General features: G+C 55.2%; 1 protein-coding gene across 11 annotated transcripts in view; it reads right to left on the bottom strand.

Annotated features, from left to right (window-relative positions):
* Positions 1-19,290, bottom strand: part of TTC39A (tetratricopeptide repeat domain 39A) — a 52,227-nt gene that overhangs the window by 1,695 nt on the left and 31,242 nt on the right. For 9 of the 11 annotated variants that reach the window (XM_023630091.2, XM_023630114.2, XM_023630100.2 and 6 more), the window contains exons 6-17: positions 17,911-17,975; positions 15,780-15,879; positions 14,358-14,423; positions 12,477-12,585; positions 11,915-11,982; positions 11,703-11,762; positions 10,648-10,809; positions 5,699-5,790; positions 4,124-4,244; positions 1,839-1,950; positions 1,312-1,426; positions 112-228 (exon numbers count right to left, since the gene is read on the bottom strand). In XM_023630091.2, the coding sequence (XP_023485859.2) occupies positions 112-228; positions 1,312-1,426; positions 1,839-1,950; positions 4,124-4,244; positions 5,699-5,790; positions 10,648-10,809; positions 11,703-11,762; positions 11,915-11,982; positions 12,477-12,585; positions 14,358-14,423; positions 15,780-15,879; positions 17,911-17,975 (1,187 nt within the window). Of the gene's footprint in view, positions 1-111; positions 229-1,311; positions 1,427-1,838; positions 1,951-3,594; positions 3,739-4,123; positions 4,245-5,698; positions 5,791-10,647; positions 10,810-11,702; positions 11,763-11,914; positions 11,983-12,476; positions 12,586-14,357; positions 14,424-15,779; positions 15,880-17,910; positions 17,976-19,290 lie in introns of those variants that run through there. The other 2 variants (XR_011436354.1, XM_070260006.1) reach the window with 2 other exon arrangements.

Here is a 19,290-nt window from a genome sequence, read left to right as displayed (position 1 = left end):
CTCGGGACTGCCATGCTGCCCTTGCCAGCGTCCTCCCTCATGGCTCCCCAGCCAGCCAGGTGACTGAGCTCAGGGGGAGCGAAGGACAGACCAAGACCACCCAAGCCTTACTTCGCAGTTTCCAAGAGTTTGACAGCCTCCTCGTTTCTGCCTTGCTCCATAAACAGCAGGGCCAGCTCCAGCAGGGCATTTGGGATCAAGTAGTGGTCATATTTAATCTTCTTTTCACTGCAGGAGAGAGGAGGACATGGCTTACATGCTCTGCCCTTGAGACGTCCTTCAGGCTCCTCTCGAGCCTTCAAGAATGGGAGGGTCCAACCCATGCCCTCATGGGGGTTTTCTGACCTGAATTCCAATTTGGGGAGGTTCTTACTACGTAGCCCTAGAAAGGCTTAGGACTCACAGCAGCCTTCCAGTCCTCTGCAGCCGGGGCCCCAACTCCCTGCGAACCTACGGCTCATGTCATGTCCTAAGCCCACCACCGCCTCAGTCCCCAACCCTCTTGTACCAGGTTGAATGGTTCATTAAATTGGGAACTCTCCTGTCTCCAATGTGGCCCCCCTGACCCACCCTCCACGCTGCCCTGCAGACATCCTTTTAAAACTCAAATCTGCCATGCCTGGAATCCTTCCTGGCTCTCTTCTGTCTACAGGATAAAGTTCAGCCTTGTAAGTAAAACATCCAGGCCCTTCTCAGTCTAGCCTCCCCCTATTTCATCTGCCACCCTTTCCCTCTATAACTTCACCCAGGCAAGGAAGGACCTAATCACTGTCACTCCAATCTCAGGTGTCTTTCCTGTGTCTAGGCATTTGCACATGCTGTACGTACTCCACGTAAAACTCCCTCTCCCTTGCTTTCTCTGCTTGATAAAACTTCCCGGTTTAAATAGCACCCCTGGAAAGCCTTTCCTGGTACCTCACACGAGGTTGAGGGCCCTCCTCAGGGCACCTGCCGTCCTCTGCTCTCCTCTAGCACAGCCCCAACCACACCAGACTGGGTTGCCTGTGGCTGTCCATCTGGAACATCTGCGCTCCCCAAGGGCAAGGGCAGACTTACTGAATTACAGACTCCAGGGGCACCATTCACAGGAACTCAGTGTGGATGGGCTCCTGGAGCTAGGCAGTCTGGTGGCCCTGAGGGACGAGGTCTGAGTGATCTGTGCCCAGCAAGCGTCCTGGCACCGGGTAGACACTAGTACATGTGTGGTGAATGCGGGTAGGCTAGGGTCGGGCACTGGAGTGTGCGTGAGGATGGAGAAGCTCTGAAAATTCCACCCAGGAGACCCAGCCGAGCAGCCCCAGAGGCACTTACTTGGCAGGAATGCTCCTGAAATTCTCCTCGGCCTCCTGGACACGGCCCAGGTACTTCAGACACAGGCCTTTCAGCAGCTTCACCAAGCACTCGTCATCCACGGAGTACTCGTTCTCTGAGAACGGGCAGTGAGAGGGGAGACAGGCTTATTCATTTCTGCAGCAGGTGCTCACAGAGCCCTACTCTGTGCTGGGCCCTGGGGACACAGAGGTGACTCACACATGGGCCCTGTCTTCAGGGAGCTCACATCTGGGAAGGAAAGACGGATACTGAGACGATGACAACACAGTGCAATCAGGACTGATTGAAGGAAGCCCAGGGGCTGTGGGAGCCCAGAGGAGACCTTGACCCTACCTGGGGGACAAAAGACAGCTGCCTGGAGGAGCTGCCATTGAAGCTCAGTCTAGAAAGGCAAAGGACAGTTACCAGAGTAGAGAAATGAGGAAGGACATTTTTGGTGGAGTCTTCAACAGTGAAGACCTGTGGTCTGACCCAGCCTGGCAGGTTCAAGGGCCTGGGGGAGTCACCTGGGCCCTTTTCCAGCATCTCTTCGGCCTTGGTGATAATCTCAAGTATCCCGTCTGTCAGTTCCGGCTGCTTCCCAATCACAGCGTAGCCATTCCAAATGTACATCATTTCCTGAGGGCAGGGGAGCAAGTCAGAGCAGGATTTCCTCCCCAGTGGGGCCTCGGTTTCCCCAACTGTAAAAGGGGCAGCTGAGATCAGAGGATCACTAAAGGCCCTTCTAGCTCTAACCTGCATGACAAGTTTCAGCCAAGCGTCTGAAGCTGTGGGCTCGAGAGGATTACAGGGGTCGGGGGGGCTCACCACTTATTTATTCCTGAGATCTCACCTTACCCCAGGGAGGAGCTACGATGGACCCATAACTTCACTATTATGCTCTAGTTGCAAAGAGCTTTGAGCTACTTTTCTGCTCGTGGTTTCCTGGGCGCTATTATGCTCTCTCTCAACCTTTGTGTCTAAACTCTTCCCATCCTTTGAGGACCAGGCCATGCCTCACACTCTCCAGGAAGTCTTCCCTGCTCCAGCTGGCAGGGCCTCCTCCTATACTGGACTGGAGGAACCAGAATTTACTTAAGCACTTCCGGGTTTACAATAGACTTTAAGAGCATGTCACCCCCGCTCCTATTCTCCCAAGGCACTGGGCTTGAGTTACCGTGAAAACTATGAAACATATCCTGATTCCTTTTTTTGCCTTGACTGCCAGGAAGCTCAGAATACTAAATTTAATTTTCATTCATAATGATTATGTTAGTTTAGATTAGCATTTCCTAAACTATCAAGCCAGGTAATGGATGTGAAAGTGATTTTTATACATAAAGTTCTAGCAAGACATTATTGTTACGATTCTTGTTATTATGTTTTAAGAAGGGAATTTAAGTTTAGGCCATTATCTCTCAAATTATGATATGGTCCCAAGTTAGCAAAGGTCCCATTTAAAAAAAAGGGTTCCATGGCCAAATAAGTGAAGGAGAAACCACATCTTCAAGCTTCTCGGGGACTCACCACGCAGATTAAAATGTAGCAGCTCCAAGAAAGTCTACAGTATACAGACTTTGTTTAGGCCGGTCTTTCCCAAATATATTTAATCAAAGAAATCATTTTATGCATAAGTAGCATTTTGCAGACTATAGTTTGGGGAATTCTCCCCTAAAGTTTTGGTGTATTGCTTCCCCAGCTCTTTCTTGCAACATCCCTCCCCTCATTTGATAGTAACAGCTTTACTGTATATTTTAAACTATAAAATATTTCAAAATTTGTTTAGAGATATTTACGATACAAGATATAAATAAATTCCATATAAATATTGAAGCTTTTGATTTATAAAGTGTTTAACACACTTTATCAGCTGATTCTCATAACTGCTCTATGAAATGGCCCAGGTATCTATTATTCCCATTTGCACTACGGGAAGGGGGACCCTATCTAAGGTCACACAATCAGTGGACAGTAGAGCCAGGACCAGAGAAAGGGCTCTGAAATAGGCCCCTAGCTACTTTCCTGGCTGCCTTACTCTTTGAATAACAACAAGGACTCTAAGCAAACTGGAACCTTCTCTGATGCCTGCTCAAATCTTCCAGAGAATCTGCCTCATAACAGTGGTTCAGAATATGGGTTCTGGGACGAGACTGTCTGGACTCAAATTATGACTCTCTAACACACCAGCGGTGCGACCTGAACGAGTCATTTAATTTTCCTTCTTATCTATTAGGCCTTACTGTCCCCATCTGTAAAATGGACACACCACCAGCACCTACTCAGACAGAGGCTGTGAGGATCAGAAGAGGCAACAGAAATGGGTGTCAGGAGCCTTGAACACAGCAAGTGCCCAGTAACACGACAGCTATTCTTATCGTCGTTGTCATTTCAGAGTCGAATACAGCATAGTCCCAGGCCTCAGAAAAGCTGGGTCCAGTGAGGGGGACAGTGTAAACAACAATTATAATCATGTGACAAGACTGAAACAGACAGTAGGAACACAAACAGCTAGTGACACTCCTGGGGACAGTGGGGAGGGCTGCTCTTTTTGCCTCTGAAGCCTGCTGGCCTGTCTCCCTACCTCCAACCCCGGAAGACCAGCACTTTCTCAGAGGCAGGGGCTGGCGCACACCCACTCATCTGCCTTCCTCCCCCCATCCCAGTGAACTGTGAAATCCTCTCCAGGCCCCTGAGGCGCGGAGGTCTTTCTCCCTCATCCACTTCCCCTGGGGCCCCGGCAGCATCCCTGCCTCTCAGCTAATCCCCACAATCCCAGACTGGAGCGCAGGCCAGTCCAGACTTCCCTACCCACCAGAGGAGGGATTGGCAAGGAGATCGGGTTGGGGGAGAGGTAGCGTCTGGATTTCCGGATGGCGAACTTCTCTGTGGGTAGAGATTTCCCGGCAATCTTGAGCTTCAAGCCTGGCACGGCTCTGCAAAAGAGATGAGGAGGATGGGGAGAGGGTGAGAAAAAGCTAGAGAAGACTGGGAGTCCCCAGCCTCTGCTTGGCCCCTCTCTGAGCCTCAGTTTCCCCATCTGCATGAGTGCTGGACTCATAGCCTGTGGCTATGGCCATATGTCACAGGCCTTGTCCCAAGACCTGACCACTTCCTGTGGCTTGGCAAGGGGCTCCTTCACACCAGCTGGCAGAGGTGAGAATGTATCCAAACATCCCCAGTCTTCCTAATTGTCTCTCCTCCACTCGAGAGCCTCATTTCCGGAGGGCCCAGCAGAAGTCTGACCCCAATTTCACAGGGGAGACCAACACCCGGGGAAAGGGCAGGACCTGCCCAAAACCACACAGTTCAAAGCCTCCATTAACTCTTGCCACGTGGCTGTGGCCTCCTCAGCTGTTTCCAAAGGCAGAGTAAAGTGCAGCATGCAGCAGGCGAGCCTCACATCTGGGGCCTCACCACCCAGCTCTGTCCCACCCTCCAATTCCTGCCACAGTCCCCAGCTCCAGCTGTGACCCTCAGGCCTGAGCCGTCCAGGCCCAGGAAACAGCTGGACCAGTTGTGAGGTCTCCCACCAGACATCCCCTGCTTATTTACTGTGGAACCACTCTGAGCCTCAGTTCTCTCATCTCTAAAACCTTCACAGGTTTTCTGCAAGCGTTATAAGAGATGGAGAAATGGAGGCAGTCAGTCAATGATAAACACCCTATGACTGTGACAGAGTAGCCCAGGAAGCTCGAGTCACCTCCAGTTCCGGGTCTGCAAGTTGGGGCGAGCCCTCACCACAACCGGAGGAAGGCCCTGGGCTCCGTCCTCAACCCGCCCAGGCTGAGCCTGCCCTTCCCCTTCACAGAATGCAGACACAGCAGCGCAGATGGGAATAAAAACAGCCACCATTTAGTGGCTCCAGGCCCTATGCCAGGCTCTTTAAATATGTTCTCTATTTGATTCTCAAAACAACCCTGCAAGGTAGAGGCGGTTAGTCCCATTTTACAGACGCTGAAATTGTCCAAGGTGACCCAGCGAAGCAACAGAAGAGGCTGGATTTAATACTGATTATTGGATTCCAACTCGGGCTCTCTACTGTGCTTCTCTGAGTGAATCAGGTTAACTCGGCAGAAGGGAGGGACCCCTCTCCGGACCTCAGTGTCCACACTTGTCCTATTGACCAGACGACAGAGGCTCAATGGGAAGGATGTTAACCACTGTTGCAGAAGCAAACCCCTGAGCAGATTCAGAGGGCTCCAACAAGGAGCGGAGGAGGTGAGGGAAGGAACGCCGGCCCCGTGGGGTGCTCCTGGGGGAGGGTCAGGGAGCTCAGGGCCAGGGGAGACGACAAGCCCACCGCCTCCCTCCAGGTGCCCACAGCTCAGGATGGCTGTGGGCAGAGCCTGGCTGAGGCCTAGGACGGGGCTGAAACAGTAGGACCCACCTAAACAACTCCACTTCGTCATCCCCAAACGGCTTGCAGTCTTCCTTCCCAAACATGCTGAGGTAGGCGGCCTTCATGTAGATGTAGGTGGCCTGTGCAAGGCAGAGCAAGTCAGCGGTGACAGCCCGCCCTCCGCCGCAGCCCCGGCCTGCCACAGATGCCGCATTCGGACCTCAGTATGGCCCAGCAGAGCAGCTAACATTATCCCCAAGCCCCGGGGGAGACATCGAGGGTGAGGCAGCCTGGGGACTTGAACTGGAAATTAAACCCAGGGTGGGTCCAGGGCAGCTACCCTCTTCACTGTGAAGCAGCAGAAAGACCCAAACCATAGTGGATGTGCAGGACGGCGACACAAGGACAGGGCAGCAAGGGCTTCTGGGAAACAACTACTCCAGACAGGGCCCGTGAAGGCCAATGAGAAGATTCACAGAGACCCAAGAAAGGACCTTCCAGCACGGGGAACAGCCTGAACAAAGCCAGCGAGGAGCAGAGATGTGAGTAAGTAAGATAAAATGAGTAGTATAAAGCATGAGATGCGTAAAAGGAGAGGTGTGAGGCCAGGACAGCACACAGGGCCCTGGGTCAGGGCTCAGCTCAGGGTCTCTCGGTGGAACTGCCTTACTAAGTGTCAGGCACTTTACATACATCACCTCACTTGACCCCAGAGACAATGCCAGAAAGGAATCCATACCCCACCTCTGCTTCCTGGGACCGCAGAGCCGCCAGGGGCAGAGCTGGGCATGACCCCAGGTTTGTGCGGCTTCAAGCCAGGTCCTCGCCCACTGGATCCACAGCCACCCCTGACAGGTAAGGCGTGGCCGTGCAGAGACCACCCGGCCTCGCTCCGCACCCGCCCCCCACCCCCTGCAGTTCCATCCTGAAAGCCGCGCCCCTGCCCCATGAGTTCCAGCGAGGAGCTTGGCTCTGTGCTGCCCTCCAGTGGCCGAGCCTTGAACTACAGCTCTGCCTCCTAGAGGTGCTGCCAAGGAACTACTGCCTGCCTGTAGCCAAGAAAGAAGTGTACCGGGTGGAGGAGGAGCAGGAGCAGGACATCCTGGAGTCTGGTCTCTGCAGAAGGCGGAACGCAGCTCCACCTGGCAGCCCCACCCCTGCTGGCGCCCAGGGCCACTCTCAGTTCTACTCTGCCCTCAGCACCTCAGCCTGCCCTTCACAAAATGAGGAAAAGCCGGTCTTTGCAGGGTGTGGTGGGCAGAATCTCCCCTTGCTGAAACCTGTTCTCCATCCCATCTTCAACCTCCTGGTGTCATCCTTGCCTTCTCCCTCTTCCGCCCTGGCGCTGAGTCACCAAGGCCTCATGATTTTACCTCCTATCCAGCTCCTGAATCCCACTGGCCATGCCCTCTCTCTCTCCTCCATGACCGCACCAGCCTCCACACCGTCTCCCTGCCCCAGGCCACCAGGGATGTCTTCCTGCTGTCCTAGTCCATGAGGTCTCCTGCAGATCCCCCCCCGGTCCCCCTCCTGCCCCCTGTAAGCCATTTCCCACACCACCATCACTCTGATCTCTTTAAGTCACACGCCGTCAGTCCCTCCCCAAAATCTTCTCATGACAGCACACCACACTTGGGATAAAAGCCAAACTCCGTGTCGTGAGGTCATGAGACCCTGTCCCATCTCTCCCAGTTTCCTCTCCAGCGACACTCCTACAGTCTCCCCCTCACTCACATCACTCTAGCCACACTCCTGTTTCTAGTATACCTCAAACGCTCTCACCTTCAGCTCCCCCTCCCCGCCCTCGCATCTACAGCGCCCTCTGCTCTTCACTGAGATACCCACATGGTTGCTCCTCACTTCATTCTGGTGTTTCTCAGGCCTCCCTTGACCCCCCTGCACCCTCACGGGAACCTGACACTGTATTTACTGACATCTATTTCTTTGGGTGTTTCTTGTCTCTCTTCCCACTAGAACATGAGCCTCGAGATGGGGTCTTTGCTTTGTCCGCTGTTGTATGTCCTGGCCTAGAACAGGACCTGGCACATGGGGTTGTCCAGTAACCGTGGGAGGGATTATTTCTAAAGCACAGATCTAAGCCACAAGCATCAAGGGCTCCCCCACCGTCAGACTGAAGCGCAAACAGCCACTCAGGGCCCTCATGACCTGCTTTCTCGCTCCTCTGCTGCCATTTCTTCTCCATCACTCCTTCAACTCACCCCAGGCCGTTGCCTGTGCTGTCCCTCTGCCTGGGATGCCACCGTCCCTTCTCTGCCAGGCTCATCCACTGGCTTCTACTAAGAGCCTTCTCCTGCTCCCCTCTGACAGCTCCCCCCACTGAGTCACTAGGAGTTAGGGTGGGTGCAGTGACCTAGAGTTGTGAGAGCCATGGAGTCCAAGTTATCGAGGGATGTTATGGGGCCACACTGATGGAAAACAGCAGCCAATTCCCCTGGTGGAAGTCTTGTCTCCCAGGGTTATCTGCCTGTTTGCCCCTTGATTCCACACATTTATTTTGCTGGCTTATTCTACCAGGGTCTGCGCAGTCAAACAGTCCTTGTCCTCCAGAAGCTAACAGTGAGTGGCTTAGAGGAGGAAGGGTCCCTCTGCAGGCCCCCTGCACCCCCACCCACAAATCGTGCTCCCTGGAGACGCAACCTCTTGGCAGCACCCCAGCCTTGCCCTGCTGTTCTCTCAGACTAGGGTGTCCTTTCACTGCCTCCCAACTCCTCCTTCAAGACTCAGTTCAGAAGTCTCCTCTTCCAGAAGCCTTCCTTGTCCTCTTGGCTGGGCTGCCTCCGAGCTTCCCTTCAGTTCCCCCTCTACAGCACTGAGCACAGCTGTCACCACCTTGTTTCTGGCCATCTCAAGCTGCAAGTACTGGGGGAAAATGAAGGCTCCACAGTGACAAGTGGGGATAGTCCAGGCAGAGAGGGATGCTGTGCAGAGGGCCGGAGCATATGGCAATGGCCACAGGCCAAGTCCCTAGAGCTGGAAGTTGGCGGACCCTATGGAGGCCAAGTGCTAGAGATTAGGAATGAACGAGGCCCCAGATCTCGGGGGCTCAGCCTGCCTTTCACAGGAAACCCTTCTGAGGAAAGCGTTGCAGCAAGAGAGGCTGACCTCCCCAAGGTCACACAGCAAGCTGGAGACTGAGCTGACCCACAGCCAGGCTTCCTGACACCTGGGAGGCCTGGCACCCCTCTACTTCTCCCAGCAGCTGTGCAGCCAGCCCAGGCTTCTTCCTGTGCAGGTGGACCTGCTGCCTGCCTCACTCCACAGGAAGGCTTCTAGGTCACTTTCATTCAGAATGGCTCTCCCTGAGGCTGCGTTCTTGTTGGGAGTGGAAGGTGATGACAAATGGACGCCGGGCCCAGAGCGGCTGGGCCCGAGGCAGAGCCTTCAACAGCAGGGTGGTCTCAAGGCAAGCCAGCCCTCCTCAGGAGGACCTGAGAAGCAAGGGAAAAGCAGAGGCCATCGAGTCACACAGATCTGTGTCTGTCACCGACAGCTGTGTGGGCCAGGAAGTCACATACCCTCTTTTAGCCTCAGCGTCCCTCACACGCCTGATGGAGATAATAATTTCCACCTCACTGGGTATAGCGTGGAGGAAACGGCAAGTGCTGGGCACACAGCTCAGCAAAAGCTGCTCCTCCCCGAGCCCTGCGGGCCCCAGACCCAGAGAATTTCCTTTCAGTTTGGTCTCTAGCAGGGATACTGGAAAAGGACTTCCATGCGGGGGCGGGGGGGGGGGGGTTGGGGGGCATGGCACGAGAAATATGGACTAGATAGGGATGACATGTGCCCACTCAGATCATTTCTACGGGCTGCCTGGAGTGTAGTATGGAGAAGGCTTCTAAGGTCACAGGCGGGCTACGGGAAAGAGTACCAGGCCTGATCAGCACATCTGCTGTGGGCAAGGGAAAATGGCATTGAGACATATGTGCTATGTATTTGCCAATACCAGATTAGATGCTTTCTGATGATCTGGATGATTCTAAGGCTCATGGTTCAGAATTCTGTACTATCATTACTACGATGATATGACTAATTCTTATTTCACGACTTCCCATGATGTTCTAAGTTTTCAGCTACGATAGGCACCTGTTTTGCTTGGTTTTGCCTACATGGCATCTCTTTAATGCCCCCCCCCCGCCCCCCGCTGCCAACACTTCTTCTGGGGACATCACCTCATTTTTCTTCTGGGGATCCACCCCTCTCCTACTCCTAATCCTTGAGGAATCTTCCCACCCTCTGTTTCCAGGCACTGACATGCAATCTATGCCACACCAATGAGACTCCACTATGGGGCTTTGGTTGAAACCAAAAGAAGATGTGAGTTAGGGGCAGGCAGCCCATGGCCACCCCGCCTTTTCCATGGAGAGAACCTCCCTACACAACAAAGATGCCGTAGAGGAGAGCACAGCCACAGATAGAAAACCAAGCTCAGATGATTTAATTTGAATTCCTAGATCCAGCCCTACCTGAAGCCAGATGTGCCTAGAATTTTCAGTTATATGAACCAATGAGCCTCTTGTGTTTTAGATCTGCATAGTCCAACATGGTAGCCATTAGCCCTACGTGACTTAAAATTTAAATGTTAATTAAAATTAAATAAAATTTAAAACATCCAGTTTCCCAGTTGCACTAGGCACATTTCAAGTGCTCAGTGTACACATCTGGCTGGTGGCTACCACACTGGACGGTGCAGAAATAAAACATTTCCACCATAACAGGAAGTTCTGTGGACAGCACTCACCTAGACAGTGTGAGCCACGTTGCTGACCTTTGTGACTTAAAATCTCGACTAACACATTGTAGTCATAAAGTTTCTCTTTGGTTCCTTCCGGCCCTGAGTCCTATTAGAATTTGTGGTTCTTTTTAAATTCCTGCTGAGACATCTGTGTCCCGTTAGGGCCAGTTAGACTGGCCAGGGTCTAGGGGCTTGTGGCCAGTCTGGGTTGGCCAGGTCCCTCAAACACACGGGGTCAGCCCACCTTGGACCAGGAGTTCTCCTTGCTGAGCAGGTCGGCGTACAGGTAGGCCATCTTCCACTGGCCCTTGTAGGTGAAGCACCACATCAGCTCCCAGTAGCACATGTGGTGGAACTGCTTCCAGTGCTGCTGGGCCTCACAGCACTCCTCGAACCGCTGGATGGCCTGTGGGCACCTGCTGATCAGCCTCGGTGGGTGCCCCCCACCCCGGCCCCTGCCCAACCCCACAGCAGGTCCAGCCTCCTCCAGCGCACAGTGGTCCAAGCCCTGTGCCAGGCTCAGGGGGCAGGGGTGCAACAGTGGGGAAACGAGGATCTGGCCTCCGATCCTTGTTCTGCCCCAGGTCTTACATGACCTTAGGCCCGGTTACTGCCCCTCTCTGGGACCCTAGTCTTTCAGCACAAAATGAAAGGACAGGATTGAGCTATAATGGAGGGACAATAGGCAGTAGAAACTGTTCATATTAAAGTGATATGATAATGTCTATGCCTCAGAGCAAACCCCAAAAGTTCCAGTAGCCCCCACGAAGGGACCAGGACCTGGAGCATCTGTCCTGCTGCCCGAGGAAGCACAGCCAGGGCCAGCTGGAGACCCCTGAACTCCACGCGGTCAAGTCTGTCCTGGGCCCCGGCCGCCTGCTGGGGATGCTGCCAGGACCCTGACCCTCCCCTCCCGCAGCCCTTCGGTGGCTGCTCCCACCTCGGGAGTCCAGACTCCCTAGCCAGGCCCTCAGGGGGCCAGCCTCCCCAGGGCACCACCACTCCGTTCGCCAGGTTCCGGCCTTTCAGCACACCCCCAACAAGTGGGTCTTCCTACCTCACTGCCTCCCTTGAGGACCTCCCTCTCCAGGAAGGTGGCCTGCTCACCACAAATGCTTCCTCCTCCTGTCTTCCCACACTCTCAGCAGGAGGTGCCTCTCCCGCCCCTGCTCTCTTGCTGGTTCTCACTCGGGGCCCTCCCCCGAGTCTGCCTTGTCCCTGAGTATGTCTGCGAGTGTCTTCCTGCTGACCTGGGGACCCCAAGGGTCTCCAGCACCAGCCCAGACCCCCGTTACTCACTGCGTCAACATTGCCTTTAATGGCTTCAATCCGCCCTGCAAAGAACAGGAAGATGGCGCCCTGCAATGACAGGCATGTGGTCCGCAGGGGTCCACCGGGCACTGGGCCACGGGGGTCCACAGGGCAGGTGGGCCATGAGGGTCCACAGGGCACTGGGCCACGGGGATCCAGAGGGCGCTGGGCCACGGGGGTCTGGTAGGAAGGGGGCTCACCTTAGGGTATCGCTTCAGGTAGGGCTTCAGGAGCTTCTCTGCCTCCTCGATGTTAACATTCCCGGTGCCTGAAGGCGGCAGGGGGACAACACACGTCACCACACCGGCCCGTGATCCTCCCAGCAACCTACCAGGGGCTTCTCAGGGGCTCCCCTTCCCCCTCTGTGAAATAATCCTCCCATCTCCAGGGGCATATGAGGCACCAGTTTCATCCCCAGCATACCACAGGGCTCACTAACCAAGAGCCCATGCCCACCAAGGCTGGGCCAGGGACCCCAAAGGCCAGCCTGCCTACAGCGTCCTCACACCCTCCAAAAGGTGGGCAAGCCCATCCCCATTTCACAGACGAGAAAACTGAGGTTGGAACCCGGTCACACCGTGAGGAAGCGAGCGGTCAGAAAGCCAGGCCCCAGGACAGCTGATGCGCATCTGTTGTGTCTCGTCTCAGTGCCCCATCCCCAGTCCGGGGCCGAGGAGGGTCTGCAGCCCCTCGCCATCTCACCCTTGCCCTCAGGGCCAGCCCAACCCCAGAGGCCCCAGCACTCGGCCCGGGCGCCCCTACCCAGCACGAAGGTGAGGAAGGTGTGGTAGCAGAGCAGCAGCATGACGCAGAGCACGGCGCGGAAGCTGTGGCCCGCGGCACCCTCCTCCAGCTGCAGCAGCCCGTAGTCCTGCGGAAAGAGGGGACCGGCTGAGGCCAGCGGGGCCTGAGTGCCCCGGGGCCCACCCTGGGACCCAGCAAGCGGCAGGGCCTGGGAGGTCACTGGGCAGCTGTGAGGACAATGCTGCTGGAGCAGAGGCAGGAGAGTGCTGGACTCCAGGTAGCACCCGCCCCCCTCCCCCACTACCCTGCCCCTCCCACTCCCCCCACAGGGTGGGCGCTGAGGCCCTGAGCAGCCCCACATCTGATGGGGGAAGAGGAAAGAAAAGCTGGCAGAGAATCCTAACCACAGGCTCAGGGTACAGATGGGGCCACGAGGACTGCAGTCTGGGAAGGCTTCCTGGAGGAGGATGCTCCAGAGCCTGGCAGGGGAGGAGCAAGAGGCCAGACCCCACTTGTATCAGGGCCTGCAGTCTCTGCCCCTCTCTCTGTCCTCCAGGGCGTTCGTGCGCTTCCTCATAGACAGATCTGACCTGCCTCACCCCGGCCTCAAGCCCTCCACAGCTCCCTGCCTGCAGGACAGAATCAAAGCTGCGGCTGCTGCTGGAGGTCCCCCACTCTGGCCTCGCCGCCCTCTTCCTGCCACAGGCCACACTGTCCCACCTCTGGGCCTTTCTCGTGCTCTTCTCTCCTGTCATCATCCTGAAATCCTACTCACAACCAGGGGCCTTCCTGGGAAAGCAAAAGCGAACGGGGCCCCCGGAGCCTTGGGCCGGCATCTCCTGGGAACGGCGCTGGGCCATGGGCTGCAGACAGCAGCCAGGATTTCACAGGGCCACGGACAGGCGCGAGGCAGAGTGCCAAGTGAGGGTCTCCCCTTCTCAGCTCTCCATCCGTCCTTGTGACGGTGTCCAGGAGCGAGCCTCGGCCCTGGGCGGGTACGCTCTGAGCTCCCCTCCTCGGCCTCAGCAGACCGCACGGTCCGGCCGGGCCCTCCTCAGACCCCTGTGGCCTCACAGGGTCATTGTGAGGGTGGGTGCTTACCACGCCAAATAACAGGGTTTCCGCATAGCAACGTTTCCTTTAAGTATCTCTAAGTAAAAAATATGAGCCGCTTTTGAGAAAAATAATACATTAATAACAACAAAGAGGTCGGTGGACATGGCAAAAATCAGGAAGGGCCAGAGAAAGTCCAAGTTTGAAAAACTGATCTGATCTAAAAAAAAAAATGCCCCTTGTTTTACTGAAGAGAGGCCCAGAGGAGGGCGGGATGTGCTCAGAGTCACAGGGAAAAGGGGACGAGGCTGCACTGACCTAGGGCACCTGACTTCCAGGCCAATGCTCCTTCCACCACACTGGGCCTCCTCCTCCAGGGAGCCCTCCCGGATCTGCTACCTGCTGCTCAGGTTCCTGCCCTCAGTAAAGCCTCTGGGGGCTTGAGTCCTCTGGTTTCTACCCTCGAGGTCTGATGCACAGTAGGGCTTCCCTTGGGCATCTCTCAGCCCAGAACATGGTCCCAGGGGAAGGGACTTGCTCAAGGTCTTCCTGATACCTGTCAGGCTCAGAAACATGATCCCAGGCCATCGCACAGAGTCGTCCTTCACACCCATCCTTACCCTAGAGCCTCACCCCCCTGTGAGAGGCCAGGTGGGGATTACCAGCCCCCTTTGACTGCAGAGGAGCCGGAGATCCAGAGAGGTTTGGGCCTTGTCCAGGGCCACACACCAAGGGGGGCTGGGGCAGTACTGGCACTGAGGCCCCGCAGCCCCTCAGCCCCACTCTGTCAGCCAAGTACCAGTCCTGGGGCTGAGCAAGTCGGGGGCCCCAGAAGGCAGGTGGTACCTTATTTCCTGAAAACCCTACGAACTCCAGCAGCCGCAGGATCCTAGTAGGAAGCATGGACAGCGTCTGCAGAAACAGAGGCGGGTGGGCACGGGAAGGGTCAGGGGCTGCCCTCCCACTCCCCAAACCTTCCGAGTCCTGGGAGGAGCCAGGGGTGCAGGCCCTGCCTCTGGAATGTCCACAAGGAGGCCCTGGGTTTCCTGGAAAGCCAACTTCCCCGGATAGAGAGGCACCACCGTGTGACAGTTAGGAACAGACTGCATCTACATCCTCGTCTCACCACTCGCAGCTGGGTCACCTTGGGCGAGTTACATATGCCCTCTATGCCTCAGTTTCCTCGTGTGCAGAATGGGAAGAACAATAGCGCCCTCCTCACAGGGGTGCTGCGCGGATGGATCAGATGACCGTAGGTGAAGCACATACGGGCCTGCACGCAACCGTTAGCGGCTGTTAAAGTACACTGAATCCCAGGGGCTCCGGCACTGCGTCTGACCCTCAGAACAGTCCTGCAAAGAAGGGATTACCGCCCCTTTCGAAAGCTGGGGAAAGAGAGGCACCGATAAGTGACAGGATACATCCAAGGCCGCCAGCTTATCAGAGGTGGAGATAGTTCTTGACCCCAGGACTGTGGGGCTATGACCTGCTAAAGCATCCCACGCACCTTGCAGCTTGTATCTCTCAGCACCTGGGCCAGGATCACTGTTCCCATTTTACAAACGAGGAAACCGCAACCCAGAGTGGGGTAGGGACCCCCAACCCAGGGCCTGCTCTTCGAACAGGCTTTGTCTAGAGGGGAGAGAGGCACTCCCTGCTACACACACTTCCGGAGAGGTCCCTGGCCACCAGGGCCAGGAGTCTAATCATCCAGGAGCAGCCCCAGCTCTTCTGAGCCTCCCCGCCTCAGCCCACAGTGCTCCCTCCGCCTGGAATGCCCTGGCCCCCTGGCAAACTTCCCCCACCCATGCGTCCTCCTAGATCCAGCCTCAAATACTCTCCCCTCCATGAAACCTTCCCCAACTCCCCCAGGGCAGTGGCTCTGTTCCCTGGTGGTCATCCGCTGTCTCCAGGCCTGTCTCCTTCCTGGCCACTGGTCAATGTTTAACCACCAGCTCTCCAGGGGACGGGCCCTGGTTTATTGCGTTTGTCAATTTCTGGTGCTATAGATACTGCCACCATGGTGGATTTCAACCTTTCCACCTGAGCTGGGAAAGAATGCATCAAAGGGATCCCGGAGGCAGCGCCAGCACCCATCGCCAACCCCACCCCGGCTGTGATCCCCCCAGGCTGGCGACACGTCTGCTTCATCACTGGGCCCCAGGGCAGCACAAGGCCCAGTACAGCATCCCAGCAGAGACCGTGGGTAGGGCAGGGACATGCAGGGGCCCAGACACTGCGGACAGGGGGAGGGGCACTCCCACTCACCAGGTTGAAGGCTCCCACACCGAGCTTCACCCCTCCTTCAAAGTGCCTGTGGTTCTCTCCCTTGCAGTACTGGGAGGACTGCACGAGGTTGTCCAGCTCCCTACAGAGGGAGGCAAAGTCCTGCCTCAGGTACACAGTGAGGGCTGGATCCCTTTCCAGCTGGGGCCTAAGGTTACCCCTGACTCCCAGCTGATCTCAGAACCCACTGGTGGTAGAATTATAGCGGTTCTGGTGAGCCAGAGAGCTGATACTCGAGGAAAACATAACCTCATCTCCCACCATAATAACACGTTCCTTGCCCCTGAATTTCAGCCATATCGGCCCCAGTGCACCTGCCTTGTCCAGCGTCTAGGACTTGCTCATGCTCTGCATTCTGTCTAGAACAGTTTCTCAACCTGGGCACTGCTGACATTTTAGGCTGGATGACTGTTCGGGTGCGAGTGTTGTCCTGCGCATCACAGGATGTTTAGCAGCATCCCTGGCCTCCACCCACTAGATGCCAGGAGCAACCTCCCCCCAGGTGTGGCAACCAACGTCTCCAGACATTGCCAAATGCCTCACGGGGGCAAAATGCCCCTCGCTGAGAACCACTGGGCTAACTCCAACACCCCCTCCGCCTTCCTGGGGTCTCTTGGTTGGAACCCAACCCTATTTCTCCTGGTCACCAACTGCGCAGAGCCCATATTCCAGCCCTCCCAGGGCAGGAGAGAGGCTCCGTCCGGGCCCATGAGCATCCAGAGGGCTTTCAATCAGCAAACACAGACTGAGACCTCTCTGTGCCAGGCACTGGGGACAGCAGGGTGCAAAGCCACCACGCTGCTGTCCTCACAACTCTCCCACTCTAGGGGATGGAGCCCTTTGAGTTCTGTGAGGGTGAGGAGGGCCTCAAAGGACAGGAACCCTGGGGCCTGACCTAGTCTTGGGTCCAGGGAAGGCTTCTCTGAGGAGCTGACATTTGAGCTGAAATCTGAGGGATGCGGAGGGCTTAGCCTGGTGCAGAAAGAGTGTTCCTGGCAGAGAAAACAGCATGTCCAAAGGCCCTGAAGCAGGAATGAGCTTCGTATGTTTGAAGAACTGAGGAAAGGTCCAAATGTCTGAGGCAGAGGGGGTTGGAGGTGTGGCCAGGTGGGCAGGGAGAGCTCCCAGAAATGACTCGGCGATGACCAGGGACTTTATCCTAAGACGAAGAGGAGCCCCATTGGCAGGGGGTGACCTGACAAGGTTTGTGCTCTGGAAACATTACTCTGGCAGGTGGTGGAGAGACTGGAGGGGCCAGAACATTTGTCTGGTTGCCTGGCACAATTCCAGCACAGACCCACGAGGTAATGTGGTGCCCATATACTGCACGGTGTGGTATACCCCAGCAATGCCTTGAAATCAAACTCGCAATGTCTCTGCAGGGAAGTAGTTACTTGAAATGGGGAAAATGATGATGATAAATAGTCTCAAGTCAATTCAGGTCAACTTTTAACGGAAAATTAGTTTTAATGCCAAACTTGGGGGAAAAACATGAGGTTTCAGAGCTTTTTTTGATTTTGGAAGTGTAGATAAGGATTGTAGCACCATGTTGGGTAAGGTACTCTGGACTGAGTCCTCATTCTTTCATCCATAAACACAGGCTATGCCTGGCCCACTGCTAAGATGGCACGGAAATGATCTGGCCCTTGGGGAGCTCCCAGGTAGGGGAGTGGGTGTGTGTGTGGACACTATCCCTGTGTACTGGAGGGGTCGAGGAAGGCTTCATGGGGAAAGTGGAATTTGGACAGGGCCTTAAGGGATATGTAGGAGTTTGGTGGCTATTCTCAAAATTACTGTTTTTGTGTCTTTCCCACCCCCATCCCCCACCAGCACAGACCAAGCTGTTTGTGCAGATTCTGTGTCTTATTTTCCCCTAGCTCAGGGTCAGGCACAGAGTAAGCACTCAGGGGAAACAAATGAACAGATAGACCCAGAAAACCAGGGGAATAATATTCCAGAAAACTGAGGTCCCAAGGGTGCAGAAATCTGAGATCACACAGCATTCTAGGCTTCCTGTCTCTTGCCAGTGCTTTCTACCTCCCACAGAGCAGCCTGAGGGGCACAGGGTGGTGGATGCTGTGGCCCCAGGCGCCCCCCGGCTGGCCCCACTCACTTGTAGGTCTGGTAGCTGTTGCGAACTTTGATGCCACCCTTGATGAAGCTCACCATATTCTCATCCTGCAGGAGGAAGAGATGCTAAGAGCCGGGCCTAGAGGTAGCCACAGGCCTGAGAAGGATCCCACAAGGCTCTGGTCCCGCCTGCCCCTCCCCAGGCCCAGCTCTATGAGGGGCCCTGCTGGGGATGGGGTCAGAGGTCAGCCAAACCAGGCTCCCTGCCCCTGGGACTTGAGATGAGGGTCTTGCTTGCCAAACAAGACCAAAACGCCCATGGCTCGACCATAATCCCCCTCTACAGCCTCACATGTACACATACCATGTGCTTGCAGAAGGGCCTGGAGGAGACACTCCCACACACTCCCAGTGATTCACGGTGCCTCCCCCAGTGGAGGAACAGTGGGAAAGGAAGAGGATGCTCATGCTTGGGCTGTTTGTGTTTTTCGTTTTTTTGTGTTTTTTTTTTTTGAGGAAGATTAGCCCTGAGCTAACTACTGCCAGTCCTCCTCTTTTTTGCTGAGGAAGCCCGGCCCTGAGCTAACATCGTGCCCATCTTCCTCTACTTTATACATGGGACGCCTACCACAGCATGGCTTTTGCCAAGCGGTGCCATGTCCGCACCTGGGATCCGAACCGGTGAACCCCGGGCTGCCGAGAAGTGGAACGCACGAACTTAACCACTGTGCCACCAGGCCGGCCCTACCTGTGTTTTTTTACAACAAGTAGGTATTTACCACATTTGTAATTTAAAGCACCAATACCTCCAGCCCGCCCAGCGGTTCCACTCCTGGGTGCACACCCAAGAGAAACGGATGAACATGGGCTGCAGAAGTCACCCTCAAGAATGTTCACAGCAGCACTGTGCGTCGCAGCCAAGCACCAGAAACAGCCCAGATGCCCCTCAGCAGGAGAACAGATGACTACACTGGTATAGTCACAGAAGGGCACATTACACAGCCACAAGGCTGGGGGAAGAAAGCGAGTCCCACACAGCTTGAGGCCTTAAGAAGCTCGAAGCCAACGAAAACATAGCAATATGCTGCTCATACATGAATAGGAAGCCGAGAAACCTATTTTTCAAAAATAAGGTGGAAAGTGAGAAACAAACGCTAGCAGCAGCAGTGGCCCCTGGGAAGGCAGGCAGGCACAGGGTGGAGGAGCCCAGGGGGCGAGGAGAATTGTTCTCTGGTTGGGTGTGGAGTTCCCGGGCGTTTGTTCATTTATTATGCATAATAATAAAGGAAACGAACAAAAGGCCATCATGGTGCAATTATTACGGTGATCCTAATGAAGAATTTGGATTAATCGAATTCTAATCACCTGAGATCCAAAAAGATAGAAAAGTAGCTAACAAAAATAAACAGCACCCTGAGAATAG

The sequence above is a fragment of the Equus caballus genome, chromosome 2 (assembly GCF_041296265.1).
Source record: "Equus caballus isolate H_3958 breed thoroughbred chromosome 2, TB-T2T, whole genome shotgun sequence".
In the NCBI taxonomy this organism is placed as follows: domain Eukaryota; kingdom Metazoa; phylum Chordata; class Mammalia; order Perissodactyla; family Equidae; genus Equus; species Equus caballus.
Note: the sequence above shows the minus strand (reverse complement) of the source record. Positions and strands in the feature narration are given on the sequence as shown.